The 23802-nt window shown below is 38.2% G+C and overlaps 1 protein-coding gene across 1 annotated transcript in view; it reads left to right on the forward strand.

Annotated features, from left to right (window-relative positions):
• The window catches only part of UBA6 (ubiquitin like modifier activating enzyme 6), a 250035-nt gene that overhangs the window by 69118 nt on the left and 157115 nt on the right, over positions 1–23802 (forward strand). The window contains exons 10-13 of the mRNA XM_053703266.1: positions 341–444; positions 6250–6312; positions 7837–7913; positions 14660–14726. Coding sequence (XP_053559241.1) covers positions 341–444; positions 6250–6312; positions 7837–7913; positions 14660–14726 — 311 coding nt within the window. The remainder of the gene's footprint in view (positions 1–340; positions 445–6249; positions 6313–7836; positions 7914–14659; positions 14727–23802) is intronic.

The raw sequence follows: 23802 nt of genomic DNA on the forward strand, positions 1-23802 counted from the left end.
TGATAAAAAAAATCAATTAGGAAAAAAGTCCACAGTTTTTTTTTATCAATTTCTTAATGGCATAAAAACACTGATGCATAATTGCTTTATTGAGAACAGACTGGAAAAACTAAAATCAGAAAATAGCCATCAGAGGATGTGAGATTCCTGCTTTTACAAAAAATTGATGCTTTGTGTTCAGAACAAATAAATATTGTTAGAAAAGGAAGATACAATTATTTTTATTGTTCCCAAATGTATTCTCCCTAAAATTCAACAGGTACAGTATCCCACTCATTTCAGCCACATTTTTTTTTCTTAGTGTTGTAATAGTCCATTTTTTTTCTTTTTTCATTTTTAGTGATCTCTCCTTACTCATTCAGCATTGGTGATACCTCAGACATGGAACCTTATCAACATGGAGGGTTAGCATTGCAGATCAAAATGCCCAAGTCATTTTCATTTGTAAGTAATCTGAATACAAATTTGCCCTGCTAAGGTCCTGTGAAGAGATGCAAAATGCTATAAAATAATACAATTAAAATGTACCCGACAAAATAATTTTAAGTATTATATTTCGCTGTTTGCGAACAGTATTTTAAGCTTATCAGCCTAAAAGACCATTTTGTAATAGCGGCTTTTTGCTTAATTTCTTAAAGGAATATAAAAACCCAAATTTTTCCAATTCACTCTTATTATTTAAATTTTTTTCTTTTGGTATCCTTAGTTGAAAATGATACCAAGGTAGGCTCAGGAGATGCTGATTGGTGGCTGCACATGCATGCCCCATGTTTATGGCTCACCCAGTGTGTTAACTAGCTCCCAGTAATGCATTGATGCTGCTTCAACCAAAGATATCAAGAGAGTGAAGAAAATTAGATAATAGAAATACATTGGAAAGTTATTTAAAATTGTATTCTTTATCTGAAGCATGAAAGAAAAATGTTGGGCTTCATGTCCCTTTAAGGCTGTGCCAAGTTAGAATTTTATGGATTGCAATGATATTTTTGATACATAAGTATAACTATCCAGGGTGCACATGGTGTAGTAGCTACCATACCTGCAAAAACAGGGGGTTCTTATCTGACCCGTGAAAATATATATACATATATTTAAATGTATTTTTTCTAGTCATGGGGAGAACAGTTACTAGTCCTAAAGGGAAAATGTTACTAGTCCACTCAATGTTAAAGAGATATATATATATATATATATGTCATAGATAGGATTGCACAATCATACTTAAATAATGCCACGGTGCTCTGCTAATACCATAACAATACTCTCCAAAAAGCAGGCAGCTCACTGGTCTTTGCAGTAAAACAAGAATTTATTATATCAGTTTAAAAAACAAACGTTTCGGCACTGCATTGTGCCTTTGTCAATGTTATACAACAAAAGTACAAGGACAGAGTGCACCCAAGCACCCCGGATCAGTTAACATACATTTAAAACAAACCCCCTTAAATAGAGAATACAGATTAACCCCACTTAGCCTTTACCGCCATTCCTATTGCATGCTCGTTCAATCACCTAATCCCTGCGTCACGCTGACACGCTAGCCGTGCCTAGCGTGATGACGCATAGCACAGCGTTGTCATGACAACGTCCAAGGCATTACATCGATAAATGAGCCGGATACTAGGAGATCACCAGGGAACAGTCTGCGCATATTCAGAACAACAAAGTTTCTTGAAGCGAAGCGGTTGCTATGGGCAACCAACGTAAACCAGCCACCTAATCAGGCAAGAGCCGCTCTGGGTGTCCCATAGTATGTGGCTACGGCGGAGGCAGTAAGGATGTGTAATCTTATCAGATTTTCATACCACACAACACACATGATATAAATACATAGTCGCTTCACTTAAGTCTGTTATGTAACAGGAATATAAATCTGAAAGATATATCACAGCCGCAGATACGATGTTAATATGAACCAGAAAACTGTGATAAAAGTGTGACAAAAGTATATGCAGAGGAAATTCATGGTTATATGATTATTAGATAGAAACTGCCTCAAATGATTAGTGAACATAATAGAGTATGCACCAATAAATCAATGCTGCTAATTAATCTATCTATCCATCAAACCCATAGGAGTATGGTAGTAACCAGACAGTGAAACTTCCACAGACCCAAGCTCTTATGTGGACATTAACGTAGGCATTAATAAAAAGGGCTAAAATCCAAAGTAGTATTGAGTCCCTTTGGGGTCATAGTTCCCAATTTATGTATCCACCTGCTCTCGCATTGGAGTAATTTTTTTCCCCTATCACCACCTCTTGGATTTGGTGGGATATGATCAATCAGCATTGATCTGATGCTTGACACCGGGTGTTTAAAGTTTGCACAGTGGCGTGCCACCGGTTGATCCGAGTCACCATCTTTCAGGGCTTCACGAATAGCGTGGCGATGATTTGCCATCCTGTTGCGGAAGGAGGTTATTGTTTTTCCTATATATAGAAGTGATCATGGGCAAGACAACATGTAGATCACAAAGGTGCTGGTACAACTAAGACGATGGTTTATTTTAAACCGTTGGTTTTTGTGGGGGTGTTGAAAAGTGTCCCCTTTGCACATGCTGTTACATGTTGTACAACTCCCACAGGGGAAGCAACCTTTCTTGGATGACTTGAGCCATGTTTCCTTTTTATAGTGGTTCACAGGATCTGCTTTAACCAAGATGTCCCTCAGGTTCCTTGCTCTGCGGTAGACCACCCTTGGAGCGGTCATCTTCTGAAAGGGTAACATGGGATCTGTGCCCACCACTGGCCAGTGACGACGTGCTGCATTGGATAGACGTTCACAACCAGGTGTGTACGTGGTAATTAAGTTCAGTTGTTCAGACTTATCCTTTTTAGGAACTCTGGTGTCTCGTAAAGTGTCCGTGCATAACAATTTCTCCTGTATTTCGCAGATGTCTGTCATGGGATAACCCCTTTTGTTCAATTTAATGCCCATTTCTTTTACTTGGGTAACTTGTGAATGTGTCTCACTGTTATTTCTCAGCGCCGTAGTGAGTTGGGAGGTGAGAATACCCTTTTTCTGGTGTCCAGGGTGAAAACTACTGGCGTGCAACAAAGAGTTGCGATCCGTGGGCTTAGAGTACAATTTAGTACCAAAACGCCAACCACCAGAGTCATTCACCTTGAACAGGTTGAGGTCCAGAAAATTAACGTTATCTGTACTGAATTCAAGCTTAAAACGAATAGGGCTGGCCATGAGGTTCAAATGTGACACCCACTCACGCAAAGACACTTCATCACCTCTCCATATCAGGAGAACATCATCGATGTAGCGGGTGTAAAAAGTCACCTGTGGATGTTCAAAAGGCTTCATGAGCTCCTGCTCATACCATGACATGTAAATATTTGCGTAAGTGGGTGCCACATTAGACCCCATGGCTGTGCCCGCTACCTGAAGGTAGTAGCAGTCCTCAAATTTAAAATAGTTCTTCTCCAGACAAATAGTCAATAATTCACACAGGAACTCAATAGGAGGACCACTATAGTGGATGTTGTTTGTCACCATAGACCTGACCGCCTCCACCCCCCCAACATGGGGGATCACCGTGTAGAGGCTATCCACGTCCATGGTGACCAGGATATCATCCTGTCTAAGATCCACAAAGTCCGTGAGTCTCCTCAACAGGCAAGGTGAATCTTGTAAGTAAGCCCTGGTGTTCTTGACAATATCCTGTAGGAAAGAGTCAACAAAGATGGCAATATTGGTTAACACCGAACCCCGGGCAGACACAATTGGTCTGCCTGGGGGGTTCACTAAAGTTTTATGAACTTTAGGCAGTAGGTATAGTACAGGAACTATAGGGTGTTCAGTGGTTAGGAACAATAGTTCTTTTTCAGTGATGAAACCAGCCTCCAGGCTACATTGTAGGAAGGTATCAATTGCCTTTTTGTACATGTGTGTTGGATTTGAACCTCATGGCCAGCCCTATTCGTTTTAAGCTTGAATTCAGTACAGATAACGTTAATTTTCTGGACCTCAACCTGTTCAAGGTGAATGACTGGTGGTTGGCGTTTTGGTACTAAATTGTACTCTAAGCCCACGGATCGCAACTCTTTGTTGCACGCCAGTAGTTTTCACCCTGGACACCAGAAAAAGGGTATTCTCACCTCCCAACTCACTAGGGCACTGAGAAATAACAGTGAGACACATTCACAAGTTACCCAAGTAAAAGAAATGGGCATTAAATTGAACAAAAGGGGTTATCCCATGACAGACATCTGCGAAATACAGGAGAAATTGTTATGCACGGACACTTTACGAGACACCAGAGTTCCTAAAAAGGATAAGTCTGAACATCTGAACTTAATTACCACGTACACACCTGGTTGTGAACGTCTATCCAATGCAGCACGTCGTCACTGGCCAGTGGTGGGCACAGATCCCATGTTACCCTTTCAGAAGATAACCGCTCCAAGGGTGGTCTACCGCAGAGCAAGGAACCTGAGGGACATCTTGGTTAAAGCAGATCCTGTGAACCACTATAAAAAGGAAACATGGCTCAAGTCATCCAAGAAAGGTTGCTTCCCCTGTGGGAGTTGTACAACATGTAACAGCATGTGCAAAGGGGACACTTTTCAACACCCCCACAAAAACCAACGGTTTAAAATAAACCATCGTCTTAGTTGTACCAGCACCTTTGTGATCTACATGTTGTCTTGCCCATGTTCACTTATATATATAGGAAAAACAATAACCTCCTTCCGCGACAGGATGGCAAATCATCGCCACGCTATTCGTGAAGCCCTGAAAGATGGTGACTCGGATCAACCGGTGGCACGCCACTGTGCAAACTTTAAACACCCGGTGTCAAGCATCAGATCAATGCTGATTGATCATATCCCACCAAATCCAAGAGGTGGTGATAGGGGAAAAAAATTACTCCAATGCGAGAGCAGGTGGATACATAAATTGGGAACTATGACCCCAAAGGGACTCAATACTACTTTGGATTTTAGCCCTTTTTATTAATGCCTACGTTAATGTCCACATAAGAGCTTGGGTCTGTGGAAGTTTCACTGTCTGGTTACTACCATACTCCTATGGGTTTGATGGATAGATAGATTAATTAGCAGCATTGATTTATTGGTGCATACTCTATTATGTTCACTAATCATTTGAGGCAGTTTCTATCTAATAATCATATAACCATGAATTTCCTCTGCATATACTTTTGTCACACTTTTGTCACAGTTTTCTGGTTCATATTAACATCGTATCTGCGGCTGTGATATATCTTTCAGATTTATATTCCTGTTACATAACAGACTTAAGTGAAGCGACTATGTATTTATATCATGTGTGTTGTGTGGTATGAAAATCTGATAAGATTACACATCCTTACTGCCTCCGCCGTAGCCACATACTATGGGACACCCAGAGCGGCTCTTGCCTGATTAGGTGGCTGGTTTACGTTGGTTGCCCATAGCAACCGCTTCGCTTCAAGAAACTTTGTTGTTCTGAATATGCGCAGACTGTTCCCTGGTGATCTCCTAGTATCCGGCTCATTTATCGATGTAATGCCTTGGACGTTGTCATGACAACGCCGTGCTATGCGTCATCACGCTAGGCACGGCTAGCGTGTCAGCGTGACGCAGGGATTAGGTGACTGAACGAGCATGCAATAGGAATGGCGGTAAAGGCTAAGTGGGGTTAATCTGTATTCTCTATTTAAGGGGGTTTGTTTTAAATGTATGTTAACTGATCCGGGGTGCTTGGGTGCACTCTGTCCTTGTACTTTTGTTGTATAACATTGACAAAGGCACAATGCAGTGCCGAAACGAGTATATATATATATATATATATATATATATATATATATATATATATATATATATATATATATATATATATATATATATATATGTATATATATATGTATATATATATGTATATGTATGTAAAAAGCCAAATGTATTTATTGTCCACTGTAGTTTCTTGCTCTTCCAGGACTAGTAGCCTAGTGTTGAAGGGGGGAATGGTATTTAGGCTATGAGAGATTTTGCTCTCAAGGGTACTAGGAAGTATCTTAGCTAGAGTATAGGAAACTTAGTATTACTGAAGCAAGAAGGAAGCTATTACATTTGTCTTATTGGTCAAAGTATATATCAGCTTTGTGCTTTCCTTCAGACCCCAGAAATCTATTATTTTTGGATAGCAAATCATATATTTCAGAAAAAGCAGCCCAGCTTTAAAGTTTATTACATTTTTCTATGATTTTTTTCCCCCTCAATTTTATTCCCCTAGGAAAGATTAGAAAAACAGTTGGAGGATCCAAAATACCTTACTGCCGATTTCATCAAGCCAGAGGTATGAATAATACTTGCCAAATGGTTATTTAATCTGCATTTTGCTAAGTCATTAATGGGCTATGCAGAATTATTCATCATGGTCTAAGTCTTAACATGCTTTAAACAAAAAACAGCGCTTGCACTTGTATATAGATTAAAATACAATTTTGGGCCAGATTACAAGTGGACTGCTAACTAGTTAGGGTTATAACAATATCAATGATTGTTAAAACTAAAAAGTGTGTACAGAGTATGATTTGGAAAACATCTTTGCATTGTATTTTTGGTTCTTGAATACTTTTTCCAATACATACATTTAAAATATTATTACTTATAGTAATTGAGTATTAGAAGTTTTTCAGCTATAAAAACATAGATTTAGATAGTCAGAAAAAAACATTTTGTCCACTTCTTGTCTGTCTAGATACCAGGGTTAATTTACTCTTCAGCATAAGAATACTTAGATAGTTTAGTGAATCGCATGTACTTATTCAGTATTGCTTTTCTGTAATAAGTTAATCAGCTTTTGCTTAGAGTACTCTTCTTATTCTGACCATGGAATAATACAGAGATGATATCATACATTCTAAAATAAAGTGTATGTAGTAGACATGGGAGATACAATCTTTTTCTTGTCTATAATTACTTTAGTTTGTACTTTGCAGCAATTGTTTTTACAATTTTTAAGTCATTGCAATAGACATTAAAGGGATATAAAACTCAAAATTGAATTTCTCCTAAAATTTTTGCATAGTAAATAAAAAAATAAAATAAACATTTGCAATGCACTTTTATGATCTCGTTTGCCTTCTTTTCCTGTAAATTAAATCTCTACATTGTAGGTTTTTTTTTTCCAGAAAGGCTGGAGTCCATTCTGTTTTTTATTTAAAACCCTGACCCTTTTACATGCATCACAGTGATTGGCTGCTTGTGCAAGATCTCATTTATATCTGTCCCTAATTGATCAGAACAAATGAGATTAGATATAAATTGAGGAGGCTTGTCATAAGGTGTGTCCCATGAATGCAAAGAACTGCAAATTTTTCAAAATATATATTTTATATATTGCTCTTAAGCAATGCAGAGATTAAATCTTGGTTTTTTTTTTGCTTTTTTTTTAGTAAATGCATTAGACATTAATGTGATTTTGGCTGATTTCTTGCATTCTTAAGTTACTTTAGTGATCTATGTGCTGTTGACACAGTTATAACCATCCCACATCAAAAACGTGTTGTGTCTATTAATATTCTTAGTTAACTGTCGTCCTGTATCAATGCCGCATGAAAAGGGAGAGGGTTAACTAAAAAAAATAAAAATAAAAGGTAGGATTAGGGAATACTCTTATAGTTGGTAGAAATACAGTGATGATTTTAAATTTGTGCTTTATTTCCTCAAAACTACCCAATGTACCTTGATCAGATGAGTAATATTTTTGCTATTCCATGTCCCTTGAAAACATAAGAAAAGGAATTTTGGTTATTTTGCTTGTGATTTTTAGTATTTAGTGCTATAATACCAATTTAATTATCTTTTCTTTTTACAGGCACCTTTGAATATTCATACGGCAATGCTGGCATTAGATCAGTTTCAAGAGATCCACTATCGCTTACCAAACATAGGGTATGATATTATTTTGTTTAGAAGAACAGAAAATTATTTACTGTAGATTAGTGCAATTGGAATAAAAAAGATTGCAGAAGGAAATTTATGTTACGGGACATTTTTCTGTCCTGTGGTGGTAAACTCTGTTTAATTTTAATTATTAGAAAGTTACTCACAAGATTGTAGAGCGAATCCAGTCTCTAGAAACTTAAAAGTTCAAGAGGCTTTTCATCAGTGGTGAGATATCTTAATACATAAGATATCTAAATGCATAATGCATGCATTATCTGGAGATCATCTTTGGTCTGGAAAGGTAAATGATACAGAAGCTCATTCTTGATGAGCTTTCATCACTTCTTCATTAAAGACATTCATTTTTAGCCAACTTCCTCCATAATTGCGTTGTCCCGTTTGCGCCACTAGCAGAGAAGTGCCAGTGTGCTTTGGGGCAGCACAATGACATCATTATATTCTCTTTTTTTTTTCTTTATTTAAATCCAGCAAAATTTTACAAAGACCATATCAATAAATGAAAATAATAAATGAAAACATTCTTCAAAACTTTTCCATATCTTATCTTTTTGCACCACGCAGGGTCAAAACATTGTACATCACATGATCTTATAACAAGGAGAAACCAAGTTCTATAATAAAATTAATAATTTTCTCAAAGATCGATTTAACTGCTGGATTTAGAATTCTTCCTAATCCCCTGGGCGGGGAGGACAACATATAGACAAACAGACAGAGAAATAACACAACGGGAAAGGGGGGAAGAAGAAAAAGAGAAGAAAAAAAAAATAAAAAAATTCCCAACTCCCCCACCCCTCTGCAACCCACCCACCGTTTATTTTCAAAGACCCTCAATCCATGACGGTGGAAAAACATCTAATAATGTCAATTCAGCAAAACTAATTGATTGCAAAAATGGATAAAGAATCCGTTTTTGAAGTGGTCTTGGGTAAGTTAGAATAACTGGAGACCATTTCCATAAGAAGTTCTTAATCCTCTTTTCTGCCGCATTCTTAAGATGGTATGATTCATATACTATTTGTTCCTGGATATATTTAAAGATCAGGGGAAGCCCTGGTACAAGCTTAGCCTTCCAATTTTTAAGCAAGCAGCTTCTAACCACTAATATAATAGTGTTAAGACTATTTCTAGTACTATTACTAATAGCATTCTGTGAAGGAACCAAGAGCAAGACTTCTTCCAAAGACAATCCTATCGACACTTTATATAGTTTATTAAACCAAAAAATTATCTTTAACCAGAGCTGTCTAACTCTAGGACAAGACCAAAACATGTGCCCTGTATCCGCTTTATTATAATAACAGCGTGGACATCTGCTAACCATTGTTATATAAAACTTAGATAACCTAAGAGGAGATAGATAGAAATTATTAATCAACTTCATATGAGATTCCCTCATGCCCATTGGAACTCTGCATTTATAAAGAGAGTCAAAACTCTGTTTAATTTTTTTATGATCCATTGTAGGCATTAATGTAGACCAAGAATTACAAATGTTATCCATATATACCAAGCTTTGTTTATTCAACATGATGTCATATAACAATGAGATCGATGAATCTCCTGCCAAAATTTTTTTAATGGAGAGTCTAATATCTGACCACGCAATTGATAATGGAAACGTCCAATTTTGTGAGAGGAAAAAATGACGAATTTGAAAATATGCAAACAAATTAGCCTGGGGTAACTCATATTTATTAAACAAGGATCGACACGTATATATTTGACAATTTCCATCTAATAACTGATTCACAGAAACCAACCCTTTTTGAGCCCATTCCTTAAATACTTCCTGATACATTCCAGGTAAAAAGCTAGGATTACCTATAATAGGTAAGAATTCAGAAAATGAGAAGTCTATATCCAGGCATTTACAAAACTTTTGCCAAGCAATAATTATATTTTTAATTGAAAAAAGTCCGGATACATTCTGAGGTAGCTTGCGTACCGGCAGATGCAAAATGGCCTTTAGAGAAAATGGTGTGATTAAAAAGGTTTCCATATCATCTGAAGAAACAATATTGGTTCCTGCAAGCCAGTCTACCGCTATTTTAACCAGTGCCACTACATTATATAATTTAAGATTAGGAAGAGCCAGGCCAGCTGATTCAGGTTTTTGCATTAATCTAAAAAGCGATATGCGAGGTTTTTTATTATTCCAGATAAATCTAGAAAACTGTGTATAAATCTTCTTTAGATCTTTATTTAAGATGAATAATGGAAGATTCTGAAGGGGATAAAGAAGACGAGGAAATATGATAGATTTTATTAGATTAATCTTAGCCATAATTGACAACGGAAATACCGCCCATATCTGAAGATCTCTTTCAATTTTTTGAAACAGGGATTCAAAGTTTGCCTTATACCATTGAGACGGATTTTTATGCAAAACTAAACCCAGATACTTAATAGTGTCAACCACCTTAAACGGTATATTAAATATAGGGGAGGTAGTGCCTAAACACATTAACTCACTTTTTTCTAGATTAATCCTGTACCCAGAGAAGGAACTAAAATCGTCAAGCGCTTGTAAGATCACCGGTATAGATTGCTGACAATTAGCTAAGAAGATCAAAACGTCATCAGCATAAAGTAACGTTTTAAGTTTCTGAGGGCCCATCTGTACTCCTATTTAGATATCCCTAAGGCGAATCGCCAATGGCTCAAACGCGATGTTAAATAATAATGGCGATAGGGGACACCCCTGTCTGGTACCTCTCTGAAGAACTATCTTAGGAGACAAAGATCCGTTAATAAGCAAGAAAGATATTGGTTTTGAATAGAGTTTAGATATAAATTGTACAAAATTGCCTTTAAACCCGAAATTATCTAATGCCCTGAATAGATACTGCCATACAATTGAGTCAAACGCTTTGACTGCGTCTAATGACAGAATAGCAACATCTTGCAGCAAGGGTTTCTTACTATTTTGATCTATATTCCAGGCATAATCCAGAAAATTTATAAGCTTGCGGATATTTTTTGTAGAGTTTCTAGCAGCCATGAATCCTGTCTGATCAGGATGAATAATTTTATGAAGGCCCATTGAAAGCCTAGAAGAAATGATAGCCATTAAAATCTTGTAATCAGAATTAAGCACAGAGATTGGCCTATAAGATGCTGGGTCTTCCGCATTTTTACCTTTCTTCAATATCAAGGATATATTAGCTGCAGAGAAAGAACTCGAGATAGGATCATCAGCCAAGAAATAATGATTAAACAATTTTTCCAGAATTGGCAGAAGATCTTCACCAATACATTTATAAAGCTCTGCAGGCAGCCCATCCGGCCCTGGTGCTTTGTTAAGTTTAAGGTTATTTATAGCCTTTCTTATTTCATCTATAGAGATGGGTGCATTAATTGAGGTTAAATCGTCGACCTGTATTTGAGGCATCTTTATCTTAGTCCAAAATATTTCTTGATTCAACGCATTTGATTCTATGCTGGAGTAAAGTTGCTGATAATAAGAAAAAAAGACCTCAGAGATTTCTCTAGATTCAGTAAAGCGGTCATTACCAGTCTGAATAGCTAGAATCGCATTTTTTTTTTCCTGATTTTAGTTAACCTAGCAAGATATTTGGCTGAGCAACCATGGAAGCCTTTAAATTGCAGACTAATTTTGACTTCCTCTTCTAGTGATCTTTTCTTTAAAAATATGTCTCTTTCTCTCCTACTATCTAGATACTTCCTCCAATTAAATTCTGTACGATCTGAACAATAATTTTTGAAAGAATTCCTCACTTTATTATTAATCTGGACTTCCCATGCTCTATTTTTTTTCTTGACTAAGCTTATATAGGCCTGGATTTCCCCTCTAATCACCGTTTTAAACGCCTCCCAAAATATTTCAGGTTTTTCAAAATAATTCATATTATGAGAACAATATTCCTGCCACACGGACTTCAATTTGTTAATGAATCTAGGGTTAGAACATAAATATCTAGGAAAAAAGAATCTAGGTAACAATGACATCACATGTCACAGCAGACCAAGAGGGCATTGGGAATGAAGGGGAACGTTATCCCTTCTTAATTCTCTAACTGCCACTGTGGGGAACTATTGTGTTTAGGATGATGAGACTTTGTTGTCCATGATATTCCAGTGGTTATATCTTTTCCTAATCGACCACTGCAAAATAAATAAGATAAATGCTCTCAACAAGCCAATTTTGTTTTATATTTTTTTTTTGTTCAGATATGTTTGCAATGTGGTACTTAATTGCATATATATATTAAGTATGTATATAAAAAAATGTAAATTATACATTCCTTGGTAATGCTCAGTGCAGTTCTGGCAGCTGTTGTTTAACACTGTGGTTCCACTGAAAGCTGATATTAGCCCGACTGATCATTCCATCTTGCTACATATCAGTAATGATTATTAATGACAGACAAGAAAAGAAAGTGCTCCCATAACGCAACTAAACTTAACAATCAAAAACACAACCTGGAAAATTATATTCTCACTAGAATTCTACACCTAAAAGTTGTCAGTCGGACGTTCTGGATAAATTAGCAGTTTCCCAACCAGCGGAATACCTGTATTCCAAAATTCTGTTAAATTGCTAGATGTGTTAATCCACTTCCCAGTAAGCAAATCTTTCCTCAGGCTTCGAATATGAAAGTGTTGTGACCTGTTTTTTAATAAATAACTACTGGTGCCAAACTTCCCAATTAAATTCATGCTAGGCAGTCCCTCATTTGTACAGTAATAACATGCCAGAGCAAAATAAAAAAACACAACAAACATTTAGTATTTGTAAACTAGGTGCCCATTATCTCCTCTGCTGAGGCCACTTGGCGACAGCGGTAACTGAGTTACTAGAGTGAGCAAACAGTGACTGTGAAATATAGCAGTGTTAAGCTTGTGAATTCTGCAGTCTACTCTTCCAGCATTCACAGGAATAGGTAAGCCCACAATTTCCTGAGTTAAAGGGACATTCCGGTCAAAATTTAAATGCACATAGATGAATTACATATTTGAATAGAAACATATTTTCAATATACATGTATTGTCAAAAATGCTTCTAGTAAAATATATCACTCTTCTAGTGTTCTAATTGTTCGCTGCACGTGCATGTGAAGCATAGCTAGATATTCTCAGTGCACCTGAAATATTAATACTGCAGCTGCTCAGAGCACCAGTGGGGCTTGCATCAACAAATTGAGTCATTACCAGATGGTACAAGCACCTTAGGCTCTCTGAGCAAGTGCTGTGTTTAAAATGCTGGTGCACAGTGCATACTTAAATACACTTTTGAAATAGCTATAGCTTTTATTTGAAGTAGTTTTGCTAATACATGTATATTACAAAAATGCTTCTATTCAAACCTGAAATGCATCCATGTGGATTCTAATTTTGGCTAGAATGTCCCTTTAAATTACAGGAAAAGGGGTTAAAATGAATAATGAAAGTACATTACAAATAGATGTTTACCTACATATAATTTAAATATTTTATATCACAGTCTGAACGTGTTTAATGTCACTTTAAAGCAGCGGTCGCCAACCAGTGGTCCATGGACCACTGGTGGTCCACGAGAAGATGTTGGTGGTCCTTGACACCATCAAGCAGGAATTAGTCTCCTCTGATGGTGTCACCCTGTCGTGCCGCAACTCCCTACAGTGCCTGGCTGGGCATCAGTGAAAATGGAGGAGTTAAATTACAATCTCCCTACGCAATCTCCCTACTCATTAGGAAGTATTCTCTCAGTTTTGTCATTCAGTTAGTTAATTCCAAAAAATAATTCTTAAAAATGTAAATATATACATAATGTAAACTTAGCTATGGTTATACTAGTTATGTACAGTATGTGTGTGTTTGTGTGTGTGTGTGTGTGTATATATATATATATATATATATATATATATATATATATATATATATATATATATATATATATATACACACACACACACACACACACACACACACACACACACACACACACACACACATATATATATATATAACAATTATTATTATTTTAGTGGTCCACGGGATTCAAAATTGTGAGTTTAGTGGTCCCTGAGGTCCGAAAGGTTGGCGACCCCTGCTTTAAAGGGTCGTTAAAGTCTAAATTAAAGGGACAGTCTACCATATAATTGTTATTGTTTAAAATATAGATAATCCCTTTATTACCCATTCCCCAGTTTTGCACAAACAACACAATTATATTAATATACGTTTTACCTCTGTGATTACCTTGTATCTAGGAACCTTCTTCCATAACCCCCTGTGCCTGAACACAGTGTTATCTATATGGCTCACTGTACTTTCTGTCTCTTTGTGTTGAAAAGAGATTTAAAAAGCATGTGATAAGAGAAATTAGCATATGAGCCTACCTATGTGTAGTTTAAACTAAGAAAACCAAGAGAAAAAAGCAAATTTGATGACAAAAGTAAATTGGAAAGTGCAAGATTTCACAGTATTTACATATTTGCATTTTGTGATTGGCTGATGGCTGTCACATGATGCACAGGGAAGGAAAATTGAACTAACTTTGACATTTGTAAGAAAAATACTGCTACTTATTTGAAATGTGCATTATCTTTTTATTATGCATTTGTTGATTATGCAGTTATACTGTAGTTAATAATGATTTACCATCAGTTTGCAACAGCAATAGAAAGTAGGCCTCAGGTAGCAGAAATATGTAATTACAAGGACTATTCTAAAATTAATTTAATTTAAACTGTGAAGACAATAAGGCAAATATGTTTATTCCATAGATGCCCTCAGGATACAGAAGAGATGCAAAAATTAGCCGAATCTGTAATTCAAACTCTACAAACTAAAGTAAGTCCCTAGAACCCCTGAGATCTGAATATTGTACACTTTGTTACCAAATGTATCTATGATGGAATATATCATCAGCTCTTTAGAATTGTACTGCTCCCATGTTATTATTGGGGGTTAGCATGAATACAATTATTTATTGTCCTGTTTGGATCTTTAATATCCTTTTTATAGGGATTGTGTCTACTAAAATGCTCAAGAGCAAGTGAGTATATTCTTTGGACTTACTGATGAGTTGAGCAATTTTTTTTTTCTTTCTCTTTTTAAGTGACGGTAAATTCAGCTAAACAACAATGAACCATTAGATTAACTGTTATTATTAAATATAAGTTTAATTCATGAAGTTACCTATTTTCTAACTAAATCTGTTTCTACATTCTAATCTTACTTACTATTGAGATCTTGGCTCTGGCTGCCATTTGAGAAAGAAGCTTTTTTTTTTGCTGCCGTTTCCTTTAGTAACCAATTAAAGCGCTTGCCTACAGCATTTTTTATTTTAATGCCTATGGCAAGTGTTTTAATTGGTTATTAAAAGTAATGTCAGCAAAGCTAGAGCTATGATCTCAAAAGTAAGTAAGATTAGATTGTAGAATAGGTAAATTCATGAATTAAACTTCTATTTATTAATAACAGTTAATCTAACAGTTCATTGTTGTTTAGCTGAATTTACCTTCACATTAAATCTACTGTAAAAATGTCTCCCTTTTTAATGTGTTCCCAGTGATCAATTTTGCATGTTAGGAGTGTATTAAATTGTTTACAAATAGTTCTTTTACAATTATTTTGTCATTTGAAATGGCTACTTTTGCCTTTTGTATTCCCATCTATACTGAAATTTTCATTAATAAAGTACAGATCTTGGCTAAATCAAAGCTAAGTTAACCTGAAGCTACAGAAGAAGTTACACACTCGCTAAAGGGACATGAAACATTTTTTGAGAATGATTCAGACATAGAGCACACAATTTAAAAAAAGTTTCCAGTTTATTTCTATTATAAAATTTGCTTCATTCTCATTTTATGCTTTGTTGAAGAGAGCTAAAAATAAGTAGACTACACATGTCTGGAGAGCTACAAGACAGGAAATAGTGCTGCCATCTAGTGCTCCTGCTAATGTATAACATTCTTGGAAAACTGCTGCTATATAGTGCTGCAGACACGTGTTACCTGCTTTTCAACAAAGGATACCTAATTTACAAAGAGAATTCGATATTAGAAGTAAATTAGAAAGTTCTTTAAAATTGTATTCTTTGAATGATGAAAGACAATTTTTTGAGTTTTATGTCTCTTTAAGGGAAAACCAATTTTACAGTACACTGTCCTGTAGATGACACGAGTGATGGAGATAAATGCACAAGGAAATAGTTTTCAGTGTAAAAATGTTAAATCAAGACTAGCTTTGTCCTCGTCTCATGTATTGGATGTTTATAACAAGCAAAACTATGCTAGTAAAATGCACTTTTATAATATACTTCCAGTCTTGTCTTATTATGTATCTGCATATGAAGGATAGCCAGTGTTGTCACGTTATTCCCTTACCACATGGATTTATATCACTTAGCAACAGTTTTTGGAAGTGAATTTCTATCTTCTGTCAAGGACAAGTGGATTTCCTGTACCTTTACTATGTAGATATCAAGATTGTAATAAAAAAAAAAAAAAGTAATCAAAACAAAAATATTTATTTTTATATAAAACCAAATTCAAGTTCTTTAGCAAAATATGTACCAAAACCATGAATAGACACAGACTAAGAAATATATATGTAGGATTAATAGAGCAGTAAGTGATTTACTAAAAATAAGAATTTTCTTTCTAATGGCAGTAAGAGTCTACAAAATCCATTCATAACCTATGGGAAATACTTCACCTGGCCGCCAGGAGGAGGCAAAGACGCCCCAAACAAAGCATTAAATATCCCTCCCACGGAGGGGCGGAGCCAGCTATCAACGGAGCTAGTCGCATGTCTCAGGAGCTCCTGCCATATGCTATAATTATAAAGTTTATATCATCTATACTAGTCACTTATAACTCTATCTTAGAGATCCATATTACAAGCTATCTTGTGGCTATTATTGGAAGCACTTTGCAACGCTAAACATCTTGTTTTCTCTCACCTCCTGCTCTCTACCTTCTGAGGAGACACAGAGTATATGAAAACATGGCCGCGCTCCTTTCACTCCAGCTAAAAGACTTACTGGACCAGCACAATGAAGCTCTATTGGAGGCAGTAGCTGAGGCTTTCAGACCTCTCATTGTTCATACTACTGCCCCGGCTGTTTTAACTACTTGTAAAAATACAAGCGCGGCAGCTACATGTGGCCCGAGGCGAGCGCCATATTTAACCCTAACTCCTGGACATTTCTTATCGCATTACAGTAAGAGGGAGATCGCCGGTAGAGAACTAGGTATGCAGAGTGCGAACTTCTCCGGTCCTACCGCTATAATAGCTACCAGACCTGAAGAACAGACAAGTGGAGCGGCAAGTCACCTACTTCTGATGACGGCCCTGGCTGAGTCCGGGGAGCGGCGGCAGGTGGGGGAGAAAGAGGAGACTGATGTGCTGAGTCCCGCTGTGAGGCGGCCGATCGCTGTGGGAACAGCAGTCAAGACCTATAAGAAGAAGGAGGTCACTCAATCCGTGCAGAGTCTGGATGCCTTTAAAAAAAAAGCCGGCATTTATAAGGATGCAGGGGAAAGCAGCTATACCACGCGGCTCCACTTTGCCTGAAGACGGGGTCACTACTTTGAGCTTGCAAGAGATTTGCCTGTATGTCGGTATGGATAACTTTCATGAATGGGCCTCACTTTATTTTGCCCTCTTACATTTTTTATTATCACTACAAGATGACTTGCTTGGGGACACTAGGCACTGAAGACTCTTTTTGCCATCGGCACGAAAAAACTTAAAATTAGGCATTGGCTGAAATCTCTGTGAACACTTATTTTAGGGTAAGCTTGAGACAAACAAGGTATTGGCTACGCTACCCATAATGAACGATCTCTAATTAGCTGATTATGTGCCGAGACATAAGGTTAGCTTGTTATACTCATGTTAAATGTTAGCAACACTCTCTTTTGCTTCAAATTTGTTTACCAGCAATGTGTTACTCTTGTTCCACGATGTTAAAGCTTGTTTCTGTATTTTTAGTGTTTAGGTGAATGGGACAGTTAACTTATTGTTTAGTATACTTCTGTATCTCATAAGAGTGCATGATTATATTTAAGCCTATTATGATTTATTAATGTATGTGCACAGGATTTATTCTAACTCTAAAATGTGCTTTATGTGCTTACAAGATAATGAGAGAGGTGCCTATATTGAAAATACTGTAGCTGCTCTACAATATTTAACACTCTAGATCAAGGGGTTTAGATCCCACTATTGTACAGGTCTGACTTCAGTTACTTCAACAGTGTATTGCACCATGCGGGAGCTTTCTTGTGCTCTTAACCTTTTCCTCATTAAGTTGTTCCTTTAGAGTACCTTCATAAACTATACCTCCAGTTGTATGTTCTATCCGTAGTGCCCAAACCAATATCAGCAGATGCTTATCTGACTACAAAGTGCACCTGTTGCCGGGTATAGGGCCCGTGCCTGATTGACAGGTTGCACTGTTATTAGTATAGCTGCTTGGTGTTCTTTATGATTATTAATGCTATTATCTCATACTGCTAGCTATGTATATTTTTGACAGGGGCTATCCCGTTAACAGAGACAGCTTATCATAAATGTACCTCTATCACAACTTTTGGTATAGTGGAGGTGTGTTATGGAGACTGCAACTATAGGATGAAGCCCACTTATTACAATCATTGGGTTAGATATGACTACCAATGCCACTGTTTACTTAAACATTTGTAGAAAGAAATGCTCTTGTTAAGTTTTCATTATGACCTCCGTTTCCCCTCCTCCCCTCCCTTCTCCTTCCCCCCCCCCCCCCCGGGGCTGATTGGACTACATTTGAACACTTCTTAGCGGTTTCCTTCACAGTAAAATTCTAGTTGATGATACTTATATTACTAAATATTAAATAGCACTAATTTCATGTCTCCAAGTTTACAGCCAATCCACTAACTATAATTTCTTCTGTTATGTGTGATCAGTCCACGGGTCATCATTACTTCTGGGATATTATCTGCTCCCCTACAGGAAGTGCAAGAGGATTCACCCAGCAGAGTTGCTATATAGCTCCTCCCCTCTACGTCACCCCCAGTCATTCTCTTGCACCCAAAGACTAGATAGGAGGTGTGAGAGGACTATGGTAATTATACTTAGTTTTTATAACTTCAATCAAAAGTTTGTTATTTTACAATAGCACCGGAGCGTGTTATTACTTCTCTGGCAGAGTTTGAAGAAGAATCTACCAGAGTTTTTCTTATGATTTTAACCGGAGTAGTTAAGATCATATTGCTGTTTCTCGGCCATCTGAGGGAGGTAAAAGCTTCAGATCAGGGGACAGCGGGCAGTTGAATCTGCATTGAGGTATGTAGCAGTTTTTATTTTCTGAATGGAATTGATGAGAAAATCCTGCCATACCGTTATAATGACATGTAGGTATACTCTACACTTCAGTATTCTGGGGATGGTATTTCACCGGAATTACTCTGTAAAAGTACATTAAACCTTTTAATAGGTATTTAATTCATGTTAAACGTTTTTGCTGGAATGTAGAATCGTTTGCATTTCTGAGGTACTGAGTGAATAAATATTTGGGCATTATTTTTTCCACTTGGCAGTTTGCTTGTTTTGATTATGACAGTTTCGTTTCTCTCTCACTGCTGTGTGTGAGGGGGAGGGGCCGTTTTTGGCGCTCTTTGCTACGCATCAAAAATTTCCAGTCAGTTACTCTTGTTTTTTCTGCATGATCCGGTTCATCTCTAACAGAACTCAGGGGTCTTCAAACTTCTTTGAAGGGAGGTAGATTCTCTCAGCAGAGCTGTGAGACTTATGTAGTGACTGTGTTTTAAAACGTTGCTCTGTGATTTTTATGTTTAAAATTTAATTAGTGTTACTTTACTAATGGGAACAAACCTTTGCTAACAAGTTGTGTTGTTTTTAAAGAGTGATGCTATAACTGTTTTTTTCAGTTCATTATTTCAACTGTCATTTAATCGTTTAGTGCTTCTTTGAGGCACAGTACGTTTTTGTTAAATAAGATTGTAACCAAGTTGCATGTTTATTGCTAGTGTGTTAAACATGTCTGATTCAGAGGAAGATACCTGTGTCATTTGTTCCAATGCCAAGGTGGAGCCCAATAGAAATTTATGTACTAACTGTATTGATGCTACTTTAAATAAAAGCCAATCTGTACAAATTGAACAAATTTCACCAAACAGCGAGGGGAGAGTTATGCCGTCTAACTCGCCTCACGTGTCAGTACCTGCGTCTCCCGCCCGGGAGGTGCGTGATATTATGGCGCCTAGTACATCTGGGCAGCCATTACAGATAACATTACAAGATATGGCTACTGTTATGACTGAAGTTTTGGCTAAGTTACCAGAACTAAGAGGCAAGCGTGATCACTCTGGGGTGAGAACAGAGTGCGCTGATAATTCTAGGGCCATGTCTGATACTGCGTCACAGCTTGCAGAGCATGAGGACGGAGAGCTTCATTCTGTAGGTGACGGTTCTGATCCAAGCAGATTGGATTCAGATATTTCAAATTTTAAATTTAAATTGGAAAACCTCCGTGTATTACTAGGGGAGGTCTTAGCGGCTCTTAACGATTGTAATACTGTTGCAATACCAGAGAAAATGTGTAGGTTGGATAAATACTTTGCGGTACCGGCGAGTACTGACGTTTTTCCTATACCTAAGAGATTAACTGAAACTGTTACTAAGGAGTGGGATAGACCCGGTGTGCCGTTCTCACCCCCTCCAATATTTAGAAAGATGTTTCCAATAGACGCCACCACACGGGACTTATGGCAAACGGTCCCTAAGGTGGAGGGAGCAGTTTCTACTTTAGCTAAGCGCACCACTATCCCGGTGGAGGATAGCTGTGCTTTTTCAGATCCTATGGATAAAAAATTAGAGGGTTACCTTAAGAAAATGTTTGTTCAACAAGGTTTTATATTGCAACCCCTTGCATGCATCGCGCCGATTACGGCTGCGGCAGCATTTTGGATTGAGTCTCTGGAAGAGAACCTTAGTTCCGCTACGCTGGACGACATTACGGACAGGCTTAGAGTCCTTAAACTAGCTAATTCATTCATTTCGGAGGCCGTAGTACATTTAACCAAACTTACGGCTAAGAATTCAGGATTCGCCATTCAGGCACGTAGGGCGCTGTGGCTAAAATCCTGGTCGGCTGATGTAACTTCTAAGTCCAAATTACTTAATATACCTTTCAAGGGGCAAACTTTATTTGGGCCCGGTTTGAAAGAAATTATCGCTGACATTACAGGAGGTAAGGGCCACGCCCTACCTCAAGACAAAGCCAAAGCTAAGGCTAGACAGTCTAATTTTCGTCCCTTTCGGAATTTCAAAGCAGGTGCAGCATCAACTTCCACTGCACCAAAACAGGAAGGAGCTGTTGCTCGTTACAGACAAGGCTGGAAACCTAACCAGTCCTGGAATAAGGGCAAGCAGGCCAGAAAACCTGCTGCTGCCCCTAAGACAGCATGAACCGAGGGCCCCCGATCCGGGACCGGATCTAGTGGGGGGCAGACTCTCTCTCTTCGCCCAGGCTTGGGCAAGAGATGTCCAGGATCCCTGGGCGCTAGAGATCATATCTCAGGGATACCTTCTAGACTTCAAATTATCTCCCCCAAGAGGGAGATTTCATCTGTCAAGGTTGTCAACAAACCAAATAAAGAAAGACGCGTTTCTACGCTGTGTACAAGATCTATTATTAATGGGAGTGATCCATCCGGTTCCGCGGTCGGAACAAGGACAAGGGTTTTACTCAAACCTGTTTGTGGTTCCCAAAAAAGAGGGAACTTTCAGGCCAATCTTGGATTTAAAGATCCTAAACAAATTCCTAAGAGTTCCATCGTTCAAAATGGAAACTATTCGGACAATCTTACCCATGATCCAAAAGGGTCAGTACATGACCACAGTGGATTTAAAGGATGCTTACCTTCACATACCGATTCACAAAGATCATTACCGGTATCTAAGGTTTGCCTTCTTAGACAGGCATTACCAGTTTGTAGCCCTTCCATTCGGATTGGCTACGGCTCCAAGAATCTTCACGAAGGTTCTGGGTGCCCTTCTAGCGGTTCTGAGACCGCGAGGAATTTCGGTAGCTCCGTACCTAGACGACATTCTGATACAAGCTTCAAGCTTTCAAACTGCCAAGTCTCATACAGAGTTAGTTCTGGCATTTCTAAGGTCGCATGGATGGAAAGTGAACGAAAAGAAGAGTTCTCTCTTGCCTCTCACAAGAGTTCTATTTTTGGGGACTCTTATAGATTCTGTAGAAATGAAGATTTATCTGACAGAAGACAGATTAACAAAGCTTCTAAATACATGCCGTGTCCTTCATTCCATTCAACTCCCGTCAGTAGCTCAATGCATGGAGGTGATCGGCTTAATGGTAGCAGCAATGGACATAGTACCCTTTGCACGCCTACATCTCAGACCGCTGCAATTGTGCATGCTGAGTCAGTGGAATGGGGATTACTCAGATTTGTCCCCCACTCTGAATCTGGATCAAGAGACCAGAAACTCTCTTCTATGGTGGCTTTCTCGACCACATCTGTCCAGGGGGATGCCGTTCAGCAGGCCGGACTGGACAATTGTAACAACAGACGCCAGCCTTCTAGGTTGGGGCGCTGTCTGGAATTCTCTGAAGGCTCAGGGACAATGGAGTCAGGAGGAAAGTCTCCTGCCAATAAACATTCTGGAATTGAGAGCAGTTCTCAATGCCCTTCTAGCTTGGCCCCAGTTAAAGACTTGGGGGTTCATCAGGTTTCAGTCGGACAACATCACGACTGTAGCTTACATCAACCATCAAGGAGGGACAAGAAGCTCCCTAGCAATGATAGAAGTATCAAAGATAATTCGCTGGGCAGAGTCTCACTCTTGCCACCTGTCAGCAATCCACATCCCGGGAGTGGAGAACTGGGAGGCGGATTTCTTGAGTCGCCAGACTCTTCATCCGGGGGAGTGGGAACTTCATCCGGAGGTCTTTGCCCAAATACTTCGACGTTGGGGCAAACCAGAGATAGATCTCATGGCGTCTCGCCAGAACGCCAAACTTCCTCGCTACGGATCCAGATCCAGGGATCCGGGAGCGGTTCTGATAGATGCTTTGACAGCACCTTGGAACTTCAGGATGGCTTATGTGTTTCCACCCTTCCCGCTGCTTCCTCGATTGATTGCCAAAATCAAACAGGAGAGAGCATCAGTGATTCTAATAGCGCCTGCATGGCCGCGCAGGACTTGGTATGCAGATCTAGTGGACATGTCATCCTGTCCGCCGTGGTCTCTACCTCTAAGACAGGACCTTCTGATTCAGGGTCCATTCAAACATCAAAGTCTAACTTCTCTGAAGCTGACTGCTTGGAAATTGAACGCTTGATTTTATCAAAACGTGGTTTTTCTGAGTCGGTTATTGATACCCTGATACAGGCTAGGAAGCCTGTTACCAGAAAGATTTACCATAAAATATGGCGTAAATACCTATACTGGTGTGAATCCAAAGATTACTCCTGGAGTAAGGTTAGGATTCCTAGGATATTGTCTTTTCTACAAGAAGGTTTAGAAAAGGGTTTATCGGCTAGCTCATTAAAGGGACAGATCTCAGCTCTGTCCATCTTGTTACACAGGCGTCTGTCAGAAAATTCAGACATCCAGGCCTTTTGTCAGGCTTTAGCTAGGATCAAGCCTGTGTTTAAAACTGTTGCTCCGCCATGGAGTTTAAAGGGACACTGAACTCAAATTTCTTCTTTTGTGATTCAGATAGAGCATGCAATTTTAAGCAAATTTCTAATTTACTCCTATTATTAAATTTTCTTCCTTCTCTTGGTATCTTTATTTGAAATGCAAGAATGTAAGTTTAGATGCCGGCCCATTTTTGGTGAATAACTTGGGTTATTCTTGCAGATTGGTGGATAAATTCATCCAC

The sequence above is a fragment of the Bombina bombina genome, chromosome 2 (genome assembly GCF_027579735.1).
Source record: "Bombina bombina isolate aBomBom1 chromosome 2, aBomBom1.pri, whole genome shotgun sequence".
Classification (NCBI taxonomy): domain Eukaryota; kingdom Metazoa; phylum Chordata; class Amphibia; order Anura; family Bombinatoridae; genus Bombina; species Bombina bombina.